The sequence below is a fragment of the Zeus faber genome (assembly GCF_960531495.2).
Source record: "Zeus faber genome assembly, chromosome: 2".
Classification (NCBI taxonomy): Eukaryota; Metazoa; Chordata; class Actinopteri; order Zeiformes; family Zeidae; genus Zeus; species Zeus faber.
The window spans coordinates 18,651,413-18,666,854 of record NC_137189.1 but is presented as its reverse complement, the minus strand read 5'-3'; the positions used below and the strand labels follow the sequence as shown (position 1 = coordinate 18,666,854).

The 15,442-nt window shown below is 44.1% G+C and overlaps 1 protein-coding gene across 3 annotated transcripts in view; it reads right to left on the bottom strand.

Annotated features, from left to right (window-relative positions):
* lpgat1 (lysophosphatidylglycerol acyltransferase 1) overlaps positions 1 to 15,442 on the bottom strand; it is a 42,947-nt gene that overhangs the window by 26,866 nt on the left and 639 nt on the right. For 2 of the 3 annotated variants that reach the window (XM_080024343.1, XM_080024342.1), the window contains exons 2-4: positions 14,400 to 14,652; positions 4,143 to 4,261; positions 136 to 231 (exon numbers count right to left, since the gene is read on the bottom strand). In XM_080024343.1, coding sequence (XP_079880469.1) covers positions 136 to 231; positions 4,143 to 4,261; positions 14,400 to 14,637 — 453 coding nt within the window. In that variant the 5' untranslated portion in view covers positions 14,638 to 14,652. The remainder of the gene's footprint in view (positions 1 to 135; positions 232 to 4,142; positions 4,262 to 14,399; positions 14,653 to 15,442) is intronic. The other variant, XM_080024344.1, reaches the window with a different exon arrangement.

The window sequence follows — 15,442 nt, the reverse complement described above, 5'->3', positions numbered from 1 at the left end:
TGAAGTCTAGCCCGTCTGGTCTGAAGAGCTACTGTAGCACAAATTGCTGAAAAAGTTGATTCTGGCTATTATAGAAAGGTGTCAGAACACACAATGCATTGCAGCTTGCTGTGTATGGGGCTGTGGGTCTCCTACCTGTCTGATGAAGAAGTCGCCGTGGATGAGTGACACTAGGCCAAAGTTGGTGTATTTGAACACGTGATCCATCAACCACATCATCTTCCTCACCACCTGGAAAGCACAATGCATGTGAATACAATACGACTTCAGAACGTCATCAAAACAGTGTAATCACACACACACACACACACACACACACACACACACACACACACACACACACACACACACACACACACACACACACACACACACACACACACCCTCTGCTGAGTCGACACACATCCACTGCCCCCCAACCCGAGCCACCGTTCGGATATGCTCTGAAGCAGTTTTGGGCTCAGGGGGCTACTCTGCCGGGTCACGCACCCAGAGGATAAGCAGCGCCGCAAATGCATTTGCTGAGGTGAATCATGTCCCATCATCATGTTACTGCAGCATGGCTTCGGCGACTCCCATCATCACGCCGGCCTCGGCCATGTACAGTAGCCTGGCCCCTGCATGTGCGTTAAAAGAGCCACGGCTTGGACCCTGGGATGGGTAGGCAGTGACATAACGATGTAGATATATACATCTCATAAGGTGGGTCTAGGGACAAGTTCATGACAAATGTAGTTGGGTCTACATTTGTCATGACTTGAAAAGCTTTCACGAGTGCTTCTTTCCCCTAGATATTTAGGTGAAAATCAATGAATTATTTTCTTTAAAAAAAACGTTATTTATCTGTCACGTTTTTAGAACCAATCATTCAATGTATTTGTGCCTGCATCTGCTCCTCTTGATTATGTTTCTATTGTTGGTGGCAGGGCCCGCCATTTCTGGCCTAGAATGCAAAGATCGGACACGCGCAAGAAGTGAAAGGCAGCTGCAGTGAGAGAAAAGAAAAGCTCTGGATCTGTTCCCATAAGCTGTGTGAGAGCCAGGCGGCAGGGCAGACGTTGCTTATGGACGTTTTCCCGTTTCGACGTTAACTTTCAGTATTTGTCACCCAACGCGCACGCACGCTCGCTCGCACGCACGCACGCACACACGCACGCACACACGCACGCACCACACGGACATGCACACAGTTTAAATGCAGGGCTCATACAGATGATAAAAATTTAAGTCGAAGGACTTTTAATTTCGATTTTCAGATTTTGACTGTAATAGTAATTGGCGCACCACAACTTGTAGAAAATGGGTACATACTGTATTCAATATTATACATTACAAAGTAAAATTGTAAATAACTACTACTAATAATCGGACAACTATTAATTTCCTTCATTGGTTATCATGGTTAACATTTTGGGACTTATGTAATATCCTGGAGCCACAAGTCAGTCACCAGACCAACCTCTCCCACCCAAGACCATCTCACGTCTAAGTTCTCTCCACCACCGGCTTCTAAAGGAAGAGGACATTTCAGAGAGAAATGGGGGACCAGGTGCCATGCCATGATATATGGAGGTGAAAATATTAACTTTCCTTATAACGGAGAGCATCCAAAACCAGAAAAAGACACCCATGTGCACATGAAAGCTACATCCAGCCACTGCATTCAATTTATAATATCAAACCACTTATCTTTAAACTTGCGCCAAAGTGTGAACCTCAGGGAACACGGCATCCACTGCCTCAGCTACTGCAGCCCGAGAGTAACGCTTTCACCATCGGGTGCTACAGATAAGGACGCCTTTTTTGGTGTCAACTTCTGAAACAATAACTTATATTTTGACTAATTACTTCTCCATCTCTAAGCTTATCAAAAAAATGTGGGCACATAGCTTTAGAAACATCCATTTAGAATGATACAGATTCACAAACATACGCACATTATACCCCTTTCACACTGCACAAAAAAACCTGGTAACACCTGCCAACACCCGGCATTTGTTATCAGTGGGAAAGGTTACACTCAAGTTTCATTCCTGGGACAAATGACCCTGCAATAGTCACAGGTTTTTATCGGCTCCACCTCCGACCTGCTCTGACGTAAATAGGACACCCGGGTAGACATTTTTACTGATGTGATGCGACGCGCATTGACGTTCCAGACATTGGCACGTTTACAGATAAGAATATCCATGTATCATTTGATCATTTCATATCCCATTGAGAATCCAAAATCAAAATCCGAAGTTATTGACTTTTTTTCCCCCCCTCGCATGCAGGGGCCGTGAAATGTTTTGAGTTTGGGGATCGCTCCGAGGGGACCACAGCGGAGAACCCCCGCGCTCCCCGCCGGGCTCCAAACCCGGAGGAGCGTCTCTGCTCCACACTGCGGAAGGACCGGCATCGGGCGCTGCCGGTGCGTGGGTGTGGGCAGGTGCTGCTTCTATTGTCCCCCCCAATCACACTGGAACCATGACACGCCCTTTTCCGGCTTGTTTGTGACGTCAAAAGTGACACACCAGAAAGAAAATAGAAACGGCGTACTCGTCTGCTGGTGGGTTTACCCATGTTTAAAAAGCCAGGTATACCCGCTTATTTTGGTGAAAACGGTATTAGTGTATGAGGCACAATGAGATTCCATTTTTAAAGTATTTTCAAGACCCCCCCTTTGCGCATCGGGCGCTGCCGTGCGGGTATGGACACTCCATGGTGCTTTCTATTGTCCCCCACTCCATCATGACACGCCCCTTTTCCACTGTGTTCGTGATGTTGAACATGACACACCATAAAGAAAAGAAGGGTGTCTACTTCCAATGGGAAGGGAGTCAATCGAGTATTTTTAACGGGTTTACCCGCGTTTAAAAAAATCCACATATGGAGCCAGTTTTGGTGTAAAAACGGTATAAGCCTCTATGCAATAGTTACACAGCATTCTTATTTAAAAGAAGAATGGAACAGTGAGCGGAACAGGGAAACTTTAAGAGATTGTTTCCCATTCTGTTTTTGGAACAGAAAATTGCGGCATTCCTGCTGACAAAAAATAAATAAAATAAAAGTATTGGTGCACCCCCTAGCTTGTGACAGCAAGGATACAAACAGACAGGGGCCTCATGCTCGTCATTTACACTATAATGTGAGAAGGCAGTCATTTCAAAAGAAAGAAAAACAGGGGGCCAAGTAATGCCCCCTGTAATTAGGTAAGAATTCAGACTACCAAACATGACGGGCGTGTTATATGAGGGGGGTGGGGGTCAAGAAGGACAGCCAGAAACACACAACATACCTCTTTTACTTTTCTTCTCTAGGTTTTTAACATATTTCTTATTTCAATTTTTATTTTATTTGTGTGTTTTTTTTTTTTTTTACAGCGATCAAGAATTTGATAAAAAATAAATAATCCTGTCCCACGCATGGTGTCGCGTCATTTCTGGTGTCACTTCTCGGGTGTGTTTTCGTGACAATACATTTGGAGATCTTTGGAGACCAGACAGACTAGTCTGGGATTCCTGCTGGTGAAATATCTTTGTAATCTGTGACTCCCTGTGAACAGTACAGCGATCTGACGACTTAGAATGTCGTGAATGAGCCTGGAATGAGGAAGGGGCAATCACCAACATGCTACAACGCAGTGAGTTACATGCACATCTCAAAAATTCCAGTGTGATAAGGTTGTTTGGATAGTCGAGGGAGTGTATCCCTTGGAACACATCTCTGGGAAAATATCTGACATGCATTTGCTAGTTCAAGGATGGGTGTCCAGAATTTAATTTCTGGTGCGAAAAAACACTCCTCACTTAACTCCAGAAATAACCATGGAAGGGATTTAGAAATTGTCTTGAAAAAAGGCCTCCACTCCAGTTTTGGCACTTGTTTTCAATGTTCAAGTTGATTTACTCAAAGCAGCCGTTCCTAAGTCAAATCAACAAGTGTACAAACAACCAATGCTGCAATGAATTGTCAGTTAGTTATCGTTAGTTAGTAAACAACTCATCCATTCAACAATGTCCCACACGGATTTCTGCTTGACTCATTTGATAAAAAGGGGGTGGAAATTCACTTCATCGCTGCATTTACCTTTCCAGAGGGATGTGTGTGTGAGTGTGTGTGTGGTGTGGTGTGGTGTGGTGTGGTTGACAGCCCCTTACCATGCCCTTGTCCTGCAGGCACATCATGAGTGTGCACACGTCTCCTGTGGCCTGGTGGTTGACTATGACCATGGCTTCCTCCTCGGAGATGGGCTTCACATCGTCGCCCCACTCCGTCACTGTGGGGGGGGGGGGAACCAAGCATGGTCAAGTCAAAGCATGTATGTGGAATGTACAATACACAATAAACAAAATGATAAAACATAAATATAAGCCTAGAAATGACAAAAAAAAAAAAAAAAAAAAAAAAAAAAAACAACAACAATAAACCTCACTGAAATAAATGTTATAAAAACTTGAAAGGTATACAAGAACAATTGCCAATGCACAATAAACACCAAATAGAAGATAGAAATCATTTCCTGTGTAAAAATAAACCTTAAAACAATTCACAATAAAATTTTAAACAAACCTCACAAAAAGTTCTGACTACAAGAACCCTCGCCTGCCACTCGCCATCAGGTTTTTGGAGGTCGCCGAGCAAAGCCCCAGATGCGAGGAAAATCATAGCGCACTCCCGTGAGCGACAAGCGTGTGGTGTGAACTGCTCACAACACAATTTGAGCACTCGCCAACGGCAGCGAGATAGCAAGCAAGTTTAATTTGGGCTGGGCGATAAAATGATCTAGATGGTTTTCACGATAAAATCGTCCACGATGACAAATTCATGAGATTTATTTTTTTCGACACAGTTTGATACAGAGGCCGTTTTCCTCTACCTACAAAGACACAACACAAACAGCCAATCGTACAGCAGAGACACAAACCTGTGACACGAACAGCCAATCGTACAGCAGAGAAACAAAGATGTGACAAGAACAGACAATCATACAGCAGGAGCGCCATTGCTTCCTGCGCTCTCTCCCCAGCCCGCGGCGCTCTCCGGGCGGCAACGCGCAAGCGCGTATGAGGCAGCGGAGCTGATGCGCCGGGTCTTCCTCAAACAACAACTTGAACTTGAACTCGCCCTCCGCCCACCCCGAACCCGGTGCGGCTCCCGCAATAGGAGAGCGATTAAAGAAAGAAAGAAAGAACGATTTTCGGTGATGTGTGCTGTAACACTGTCAGAAAGAATCCCTCGGTCCGCTCCAAACATCCCCGCATACAATCACAGAGCTCAGATACGACAACTTTTCGGACTGTTCTCAGACGACGATAATGTTTATAATATATATTTTAGGGCTGCAGTAACAAAATTCACTTTGGTCTGGGCTTTGACCAGAATGTTAAGTAATTCCACTGATGTGATGATGAAAGTGGGAAATAAACCCAACCATCACAGAGGGAATGTGCTTTAGTGCAGAGGTTCCCAACCACCAGCTCGCGGGGCATTTGCCAGCGGGTCGTGAGAACGACACGCTGGCAACGACCCGCAATCTACTCCGCTGCAGCTGGAAACTGAGTAAATTATATACATCGAGAGTTGTTATTTGCTTTGTTTAGAGAATAGATCACTCTGTGCGGAGCTGCCAAACCATTTAATATCTTGTTGTGTCGGGATTGAGTCGGGAGTGACGCAACGAGCTACAACAAAAGGAGAAATTATGACTGTGCTTCCCCAATTCTTGTGAATAAAATCCAAAACCCAACCAAGCTTGTGCCAACATATACCCCCTCCCACTGCACAAAAAACATGGTAACGCCCGCTAAATAACGGCATTTGTCACCAGTGGGAAAGGAATAACCCGGGTCTCAGTCCCGGGTCAAATGACCCGGCAATAGACACTGGTTTTACTCAGCTCCACCTCCGATTGGCTCTGATGTGAACAGGAAACCTGGATACAGACTGGACCCAATAATTGTGGCCGCTTTACCTGCGCAATGCGGAGCACATTGAAGTACCGGACGTTGGCGGGTTAACAGGCAGGAATATCCGTGTATCATTCGATCATTTCATATCCCATTTAGAATCTAAAATCAGATGTTACTGATTTTTTTCTGCATGGGGGAGCGTGAAATGTTGTGAGTGTAGTGATCGCACCGTGGGAAACACAGTGTAGAACCCCCAAGCTCCCCGCCACCGAAGGCCACGGCATGTGCTCCATGCTGCTTCTACTGTAGTGTTGGGTCGTTCACAGACAATCCGATTCTTTTGAATGGCTCAAAATACTTTTTTTGACCAAATTTACACATTCATTAAAAAATTGTGAAGAGTATAGAATATTACTACTATAAACATTAGTTGTAATAAACTTTATCAAAGTAGTATAAATGTTAAAATGTTGGCACAAGGAAAAACAAAACAGCCGGGCAAACAAGGCTCAGGCCACATCAAGCTTGATTTATAGTCACCGCAGCCGAAGTGTCGTTTAGTGCGCGCGCAATATATGACATATCACTGCGGTGCTCACGACAGCAGCCACCTCCCAGTTTTGGAACTCTGCACCGTGCGCTTCAGGTATTCAGCTTTTCTGGTGATTCAGATCCTTCCCTTGGGACTTCTTTATAATGTTTACAGCAGTTCTTTCAGTTTCCCCTGGTGATTTGTGCATATCGCCCCCTGTCTGTCAGGAGAATATCGGCACGGCAATGTGCAATTATACTGTACATACTCGTTCTCTCTGGTAGTGCCAGCCATGAGCCGCACGGCTCACTTGCACCGACTATAAAGCCCCTTTCACACATGCAGTCTTTCCCAGCAATGTTCCGGAAGTGTTCCTGCATGGGGTCATGTGTGAATGGGAACAGGGATCGATATTCCGGGAAATCTGTTCCGGCAATTTCCCACCAAGACCTCGTAACATTTCTGGAAAATGCAGATATGGCTGTGTTAAGGCTGTGTTGTCAATGGAAGCACATGAAGTAGGGGTGGAGCCGAATCCGAATATGGTATTGGCAAAGCAAAAATAGTGGGTTTTTACGAATATTTATTTCATACAAATATTTAAAATGTATTTGTTTTGGGTAAGAAAAAAAAAAAATTCCGAAAAAAAGCAAGTCCGATCTTAACCGTGGTGCTCGGCTGGAGGGACAAGAAACCGAAAAATGTCCGGTCTCTACGGAAACAGGACATATTCAATTTTAAAATTTTTCTCCTTAAAAATGTCACTTAAGACTCTAAACATGTCTTTTACAGTTAGGGGCGCAGTGCGGGGATATTGGGCACAAGCGCTTTGCTTGCCCGGCAACTGCACCGGAGGGAGCGGGCGGAAAGGGAGAGGCGAACAGGTGCAGAACATTCCTTCTCCAGGGGCAGAAAGTGTAGGACAAGTCAAAAATGATCACATTGATAAAATACCATTGGGTTCGGGTTATTGGACCGGGGGCACCTTAGCCCAGTTGGTCAGTAATATATTTACTCATTTATATAATTGTATATTTATTGCCTTGTTTATTTATTTCAGAATTTTTTTTAATCTGCATTTTTATTTGTGTGCTACATCCACATACACCCTCTTTGTGCACGCAAGTGAATGAACTGCGTGCGCTGCTGCTCCATCTGTCGCTCTCCGGCGCGCGGGGGGGTGGGCGTGCGGACCGGGATCACACTGGCTGACTTCTGCTGGACTGTCCCTTGCCCAGGTTGCCCCATCTATTCCGGCATTATCATGGCATGTGTGAAAAGGTGCACGACGGAAGATTTCCTGAATGTAGCTGCATGTATGAATAGTGTTCATGCTATGTGTTAAAGTGGCTTAACAAAGCCTTCATGGTTTTGGTGGTGGTGGTGGTGGTGGGGGGCAAGAACAAATGGGAGCGTTGTTTGCAATTCAATGCTCTTCCAACACCTCTGAGTATAAAACCCCAGTGATGGTATCAACCACACGATGAAGAGATCCCACTGTTATGCAATCATTCCCAGGGAATCCCCACAGTTCCCACTGTCATGCAAATACCTCCACAATGCTCGCGCCCACGGAGCTGCCGAATGGGCGACGGAGCGCGGTGTCGGTTGATAAGATTAGCCGACAACCCCTTTGGTGATCTGATCACAACCAGACCGCTACACAATTTTAGGGTTATGAACAATTTTGTCTTTTTTGTTCATTTCATTCCACTGTCATAGTTACAGCTTAAAATAATGAAATAACACACATCTACCTATTCAGAGGGGGTATCTATTCTGCGTTTTCACACCAAACACTTCTGGGGTCTCCCTGTGGGGAACTAGGAACTGGGGAGGTCCCCCGAGACCTAGATACCACCAAGGGCTTTCTGCTGTTCTGGTTGCATTCGTACTGCACTGGAGTGCACTGAAGTGACGTCAGACAACAGGGTTCCAGCATGAGTTCCGTGTTTATTTAGTAACTTCCACCCTATCAGTCCACTAAAATCTTTTACTGAACTAATTGAGGCGAGAAATAAACAATCCAGTTGCCGGATGTTCACTCATATTAGATCTACAAGACGTCATTTTAAATTTGTTCCAACTTTCTTTAGGCAATGGCGTGCTTCAGGACAGTGCACAGGGATTTTTTGTTTTGTTCAATTAACGTCGGAAAATAAAATAAATGTAATAACATCTACAATAAAAATACAACGTTTTGTTTTTTTTAATTATTATTACCGCTGAGTGTACATGGGCTGGTCCCCATCCAGAGCAGTGTGACTCGACAGGGCGGACGGTCCTCAGTCCGAGGGACCAGCGACGGACCATGGACTTACGTCTGGACCAGTCATCGTGCACTTACGTCACAGAAGGTTCCTCTTGTGCTGGTTAGTCCCTGCACTGGAGTGGGGACTCAAAACGGAGTTCTAAGAACTACGAACGTTTCTATTTCCTGCAGTGCGGACACAAAAAAAGGGATGGTTCCTCCAAAAAGTTCTTTGATCTATGAAAAAGTTCCTGCGGTGCGATAAACGTCTATTGACATTGAATACTGGAACATCACATTTGTGTAGACAGTTCATTTGCCTCAACCCAACTGATGAGGGAAACACCTATCTCATCAGTCAGGTTGGAAAGGCAGTTGATGGAAACACAGCTAATCTACATCATTATTAGTTTAATTTCCTTGACATCTGGGTGGAAACATACGATTGTGGAATTAAAGGATTTTACAAAATGATTGTGGTCAGCTCCAAAACAATTATGTAATAATTATCTACACCAAAGCACCGACTTTCGGTTACTTTTACCACACCCCAACATAAAACTTAACACAGTTCTTAAATGGTGTCAGTGAAAGAAATGTGCCATGTCAGTATAAACATAGGCAGTCACATCAGAAGTCAGTATATAACTATCTAAATTGAGTGACATTGAGTGGCATTTTGAAGAAGAAAATGTATACATTTCAATAATATCGTGAGCGGTCGCGAAAACAGCCCGAAAGAGGACTATAGAATTGAAGTGGCACCTCTGTGACCCAGTCCTAATGAAAATTGGGTATTGAGTCTTGGTAATGGCTCTGCATGATTGGGGACATTTGACAACACCAGGTGAACCCTATGGTGCCAACGCTGTTCTCTCATGACGCTCCTATATTCTAGGATGACAGCGTCCCCATACACACTGCTTAACAAATTCACGAGTAGTTCCATGAGCACTAGGATGGAGTCTACTGCCTACCATGGCGCACCTGTTCTGGACTTATGGAATAATGATAACGGAAATATAGACAGATAAGCAGGTCTTACTCATAGTCGTTTATTGCTCATAAACATATAAATGCGACAGACAAATATGTGTGTGTGTGTGTGTGTGTGTCTGTTTTCCAGTGGCCAACTGAGACAGAGTTACACGTACAGAGGTTGACTACTTGTTGGTTTGTTCAATTTAGGTCTCAAGCCTGGCTTTGGGAGAAAGCTGGAAATCAGAAAGCTGACACATCTGTCACTCAGGTGGTGGTGGTGGTGGTGGTACCCCCTGAAGGCAAAGTTGTTTCACAATGAGCACCCCCCCCACACACACACACACACACACACTCGACTATGGTCCCCAGCGTTGAGCCGGGGAGGAGCTTGCGAGAGTATCACAGAGATAGGTCATCTGTCAGATAGAATACATTAGGGAAATTGTCTTTGAGAGATGACACAGTTAGCCCGGCAGCAGGACAGCGAGGTTGCAGGAGGGAGCGTCTAATTCTGTAAGGGAGGGTCAGTTCAATGGTGTTCTGCTGACCTTGCCTGCGTCTCCTGCCTCTATATGTCCCGGCACAGAAGAGAAGGGCAGCTTAGCAAGGCCTTACAGCCACTCATTTGCTAAGTAAACAAGGTGTTTGCTTAGCCTGAAGAAAAGGTCTGGGACAAATAACAGAACTTGAGGTTTCAAGACCTATACAATCTATAGCTGCTTCAAACGGACACTTCAAGAATGCCGGTCTCCAACCAAAAACCGAACTTTCCATACCCCCCTGCATCATACCTGCAGTTCTGGTCTCACCATGTGTTTCTACTGTATGTGCTAGGGCTGAACAATTAATCGAATTCAAACCGACATCGCAATTTAACAGAACGCAATTTTCAAATTGCAAAGCCTGCGATTAAAAACAAAAATGTTTAATTTTTTAGGTTGAACAGTCCACCAAATCGGGCTGTCCGGGGCCAGCTCTTCCTAAAGGCGATATAGCGAATCATCCCGCATAAAGATATGTTATTCATATCAATTCAAGCATCAATTAATCTCATTTCATCATAACACAGCAGCCTGGCCTACAGGAAAGAGCAGTTTATATGTTGTCTGTATGCATTTTTGTGTTGGTCATACTATAAAAAGATTAATTGCTTGTGTTTAGCGAATAATATAGAAAATAAGGAACTAAAAAAAATTTGCATATTTAATATCAATCGCAATATTGGTCTAAAAAAAAAAAATAATATATATATATATATATATATAAATATAAATAAATCGCAATTTGATTATTTGCCCAAATCATTCAGCCCTAGTATGTGCTTACCATATAGTGGCAAGTGAGCAGAACAAGAGGAAGTGGGTTGTGAAACTAAAAGATTACCACATTATGATGGCACTGTTGCAAAAACAGATCATCCGTTATAACACGGGTTGGGTAATTGACAACATGTCATCCATCCTTGAATCCTTGATGTCGCCCTATCGATCACTTACTATTATATTACCTTTAGGGCATCGCGAAACACTGCAACAAAATAATCCAGTGAAATTTGGCTACCAAATCCCTAATTTACATTGTGCCTAATTTACGTGTTTTATTATACTGGACGTGTTACACCTTCACGAGTTATGACCGCTTGGCCTTTCATGCACTTGGAATTTTCGATGCGGCAGAATTTGGTGTCAGGTGCATGTGCTCAGTTAGGAAAGGCACCTGCACATTATGCACACCGCCGTCAATGGAGCAACGAAACAATTTATCATCTACTTTCTGGTGCGATTAATACAAAATGTCCAAAATAGCCACTAGATAATGAAGTAGTTTGGAGGAGAGAAGTTGCTAAAACCAACAACAAAATGACTAGTTAGCCACCGCGTTACAACTCCCACGGTGCAACGTACGTATAGCAGCAGCGGTGGGAAGCTTCTACACAGCACAAAACTCACACGGGAACAGTTGTTTATATCACTCTGTTGACCGTGTGGGCGGAGTTTTCTGCATTTAAGCAGCGTTTCACAAAAAAAAAACAAAAAAAAAAAAAAACACCCACGCTGCAAGCTTCTCTACGCAACAATAAAGTCAAACTTGCATATAGATCACCAGGGGCAGAAGTGCTGCATTGGATGCATAACTACACCATCAAATGCACCCACAACGGATGCAAACAAAAGGCAGGACTACCAGAGGCTGTTGTGGTATTTAAGTTTATTATAAAATAACTACTACTATTATAAAATAGATACGATAAATATTGCACTGCCTGTTCTTATCATTTTGGAAGGGCTTCCTTGTGTTATCTAAAGCCTATCAGGAAAATAAGCTATTCAAACTAAGCAAGTTAAGCACTCACCATGTTAAGTGTAGTTAGTCAAGCTTAGGCTGGAAATGGGTCTTTTAAAAGGGTGAAAGTCCCCCCACAATACAATGATCTCTGAAGTTGATCATTCCTATCAAGCAGACTTGCCCTGGAATAGATTGCTCGAAGGTTGTAGCCCACAGCGCCTCGCTGGCAATCAAAGCACTTTTCTTTGAAGATCAACGGATGCAATCGAGTCCCCTGACAGAGTACCTCGTCTGCAGTCTGTGTGGATTGGCAAAGCCAAAGCCAGGGCTTGACTCAGGTCATGATTCCTTCGCAATCGTTTGGTTCTATTGATTGGAGAAGAGTGGTTGGTGGCTTCCCCTCAACTCACCTTTCACAGCTTACGTGTATCTTTGCGTTCTGTTTGTTTTTATTCCCACCGCAGATATAAAACATGGAGTCACAACGTTCATTTTGCAGACTCAAATAATGTGGCCTGTGATGGTCGGTCTCTGTGTTATATGCTATATACTATGATGGCAATAACGGTGTTGTGTTGGCCCCGCATGTTTATCCTTTCTGTGAAAATTATTTTGAGATTTAAAAGGTCAATTATGGTTACTTCTTTCCATCATTTACATTTTTTAGCCTCTTTCACAATTCAATCTGCCTTTCAATGGCTTCCCTCGTGCAACTTGTGCCATTATATAATATACGGATAATACGAACAGGGATATAACAGGATTAAGTACTTGTTTTTTCTTTCTAAAATTCTGTCTCTGATGTGCAGGAAGCTATAGAAACAACAAGTATTTAACTTAAAAACACATTGTTTTCATGCAAATGCACACGGCATTACAATTTTGACTCAGTGGGCAAACCCTCCTGGCAACCTGCAGTCGTACTACACCTTCAGCTGCTATGCAAACTTAACTGTCAAAATATTCCCATAATCAATGAGACTTTGTTTTTTGCGCATCCCCTGCATGCAAGTTAAAGGAAGTGAACAACAGTTATCCTTTTGGTTTGGTTACTGCATAACACCCACAGCCCTCCATGTCATTAAAACAGCTGTTGTAACATAACGTTGTAAGATCTGGAGAGCAGGGAGAGGGGGAAAAAGGCATCGTTCCTCAGTATCGCTGTGACCTTGAGCACAACCTGATGTTCCGAAGTTAAACATACAGTTCTGAATGGGGTGCGTGTGTGTGCGTGTGCATGCATGTGTATGTCTGTGTCTGTGTGTGTGTGTGTGTGTGTGTGTGTGTGTGTGTGAGGGGGGGGGGGGTCTTACAGCGAATTTTACAGCTATGCGAACCAGTCGGACCGAGAGCCCTGCGAGAGAAAGAAAGGCCGGAGGGCTGGGGGGGGATCCATCCGTGTCAAAGCGTCCTTGAGCACAGATCACGAAACAGAGCCCCCCTAGCTCTCCCTCCCTCCCCCACCTGCTCCTCGAGAGGCGTCCCTACGTGTTGACCTAGTTGTGAAAAGTGTGTGAGCGTGTCGGGTGTGTGAAGGTGTGCCCGGATGACAGAGCTTCCCCCTCAAAATGATGAATGTGATCTGGCAAGTTTCATTATCAATAACAACAACAAACAAAAATGAATCAATCAATCTGTCTCACTAATCAATCTGCCTTTTTATCTCCGCTGCTACAACAATGGAAATAACGTGTTCTGTTCTAACGTAATGACAATGTCAATAACCACCAAACGTCGCCTCCCAGAGCAAGGATCACCAGGGTCGGCAACAAGCACAGTTTACTCAACGGCCAACCAGGTGTTCTATAGGCAGAGAGGTCTACATTATTAATCAGGGTGCTTGTTGCCGTCCATGTCGGGCGCCCTGTAATTTGTAGGCATTTTGCTTTGCGGCCAATTGAAATCAAACACCGCCGACGGGAGCAAATCACTTCCCAGGGACATTAGGCTGGTCAGATGAGAAGTATAGAATGCAAACAAATGCAGATAAAACAGGAGGTTGTCCTTATATCGTAGGTGTTGGTAGGCACTGTGTTTATACGCAATTTATTACTCGGTTTCTACATTAATATCAAGTAACAAATTACGCAAAATAAGAATCCCGCGTATTTATCTGCACACTAATGGCGGATCGCAGTGAGCTGAGGTTTGCACCGACTGCGTTTCACAGTGGAAATGAGTTCTGCGGTGTTATTCCGTCCAACCGGAGATTCAAAAGAGGGATGGAGATTTTCCAAACACTTCAACCACAGATTGCGCTCCCGAATGTCTCTCATCTAACCACACATTTGGAAAGCGACCAGTAGGGATCAACATCCTCATTAGTTGTCGGATAAACTCCCGGATTCTACACCAACCAGTTAGAGGTGGTCACTCCTCCCCTCGACGAAGAGACAAAAAAGACAAAACTATATTGCACCGTGCTACATGGAACACCGCTTGGGAAGTCTCTTACCTGTATAACCCGCCACCCAGCCCCACGACGACACCATGGCCAGCATCCATTTGAACATAATTCCTTCAATGTGCCAAAATGTCGGTCTGTCCCATATTCTCAGCGGTTGGAGGAGTATCAAATACAAACAGTAGGATGGGATGGCTACACAGTTGTTGATGACCATGAAGACGAAGCGAAGCAGAGACTTGAGGAGGACCAAGCCCAGGTTGCGGGCGCCATCCAGGAGCTGTGCCATCCTGACGCACACTGGCTGTGAAAAGAGGGGAGAAGGGGCTGAAGTTAGCACCCGTAAAAAACGCCCGGCAAGATAAGCCTCCCCCCCCCCCCCCCCACAAACTTTTTTTTTTTGCTTAAACCGGATAACAAATCTGGCGTGACGTTACATCCGACAATCACCATAAAGTCGCCTGAACAACTGACAAAATGTCATTGGATCAACTCGCAAAACGTACACCTTTATTTCTCAATTTCGAGAGAAGAAATTCTGAAGAGATATTGTTCTTACAAACTGACTAATTTTTCCCCCATTATGTAATGAATAAGAGACAAATGTATAATATGTAGTGTTATGTTGCAAATATATTCCATGACTTAGACCAATGGATTAATCCAACAGAATCAGTGTGGCCACGTCCCGACCCCCCCCCCCCAAAAAAAAGCTGGACACTGAGTTTGCAGCAACCAATGGAAGCCAGAATAAAAAATAAAAGAAAATGAAATTCACCCTTATTAATAACATTTTGATGACTCCCTCACGCCCTGCTTGAGCATTCTGGGATTGGGGGCCAAGCCTCCTGACCAATGAAACGGCAGATTCTTTTTAATTTATTTTTATTTTATACCGGTTTCAGCCAATCATCGGTCAGATCACAATTCCTCAGCGGGGAAACGTTATAAACCGTAGCTGGTTATTAATAATAATAATAATAATAATAATAGTAATAACAATAATAATAATGGCTGGTTCACTCGCAAGGGAGGATAAAAAGGCGTCCAGAACGGACCCAGATGGCCGGCTTGGTCCCAGTCTTGACCGTCCG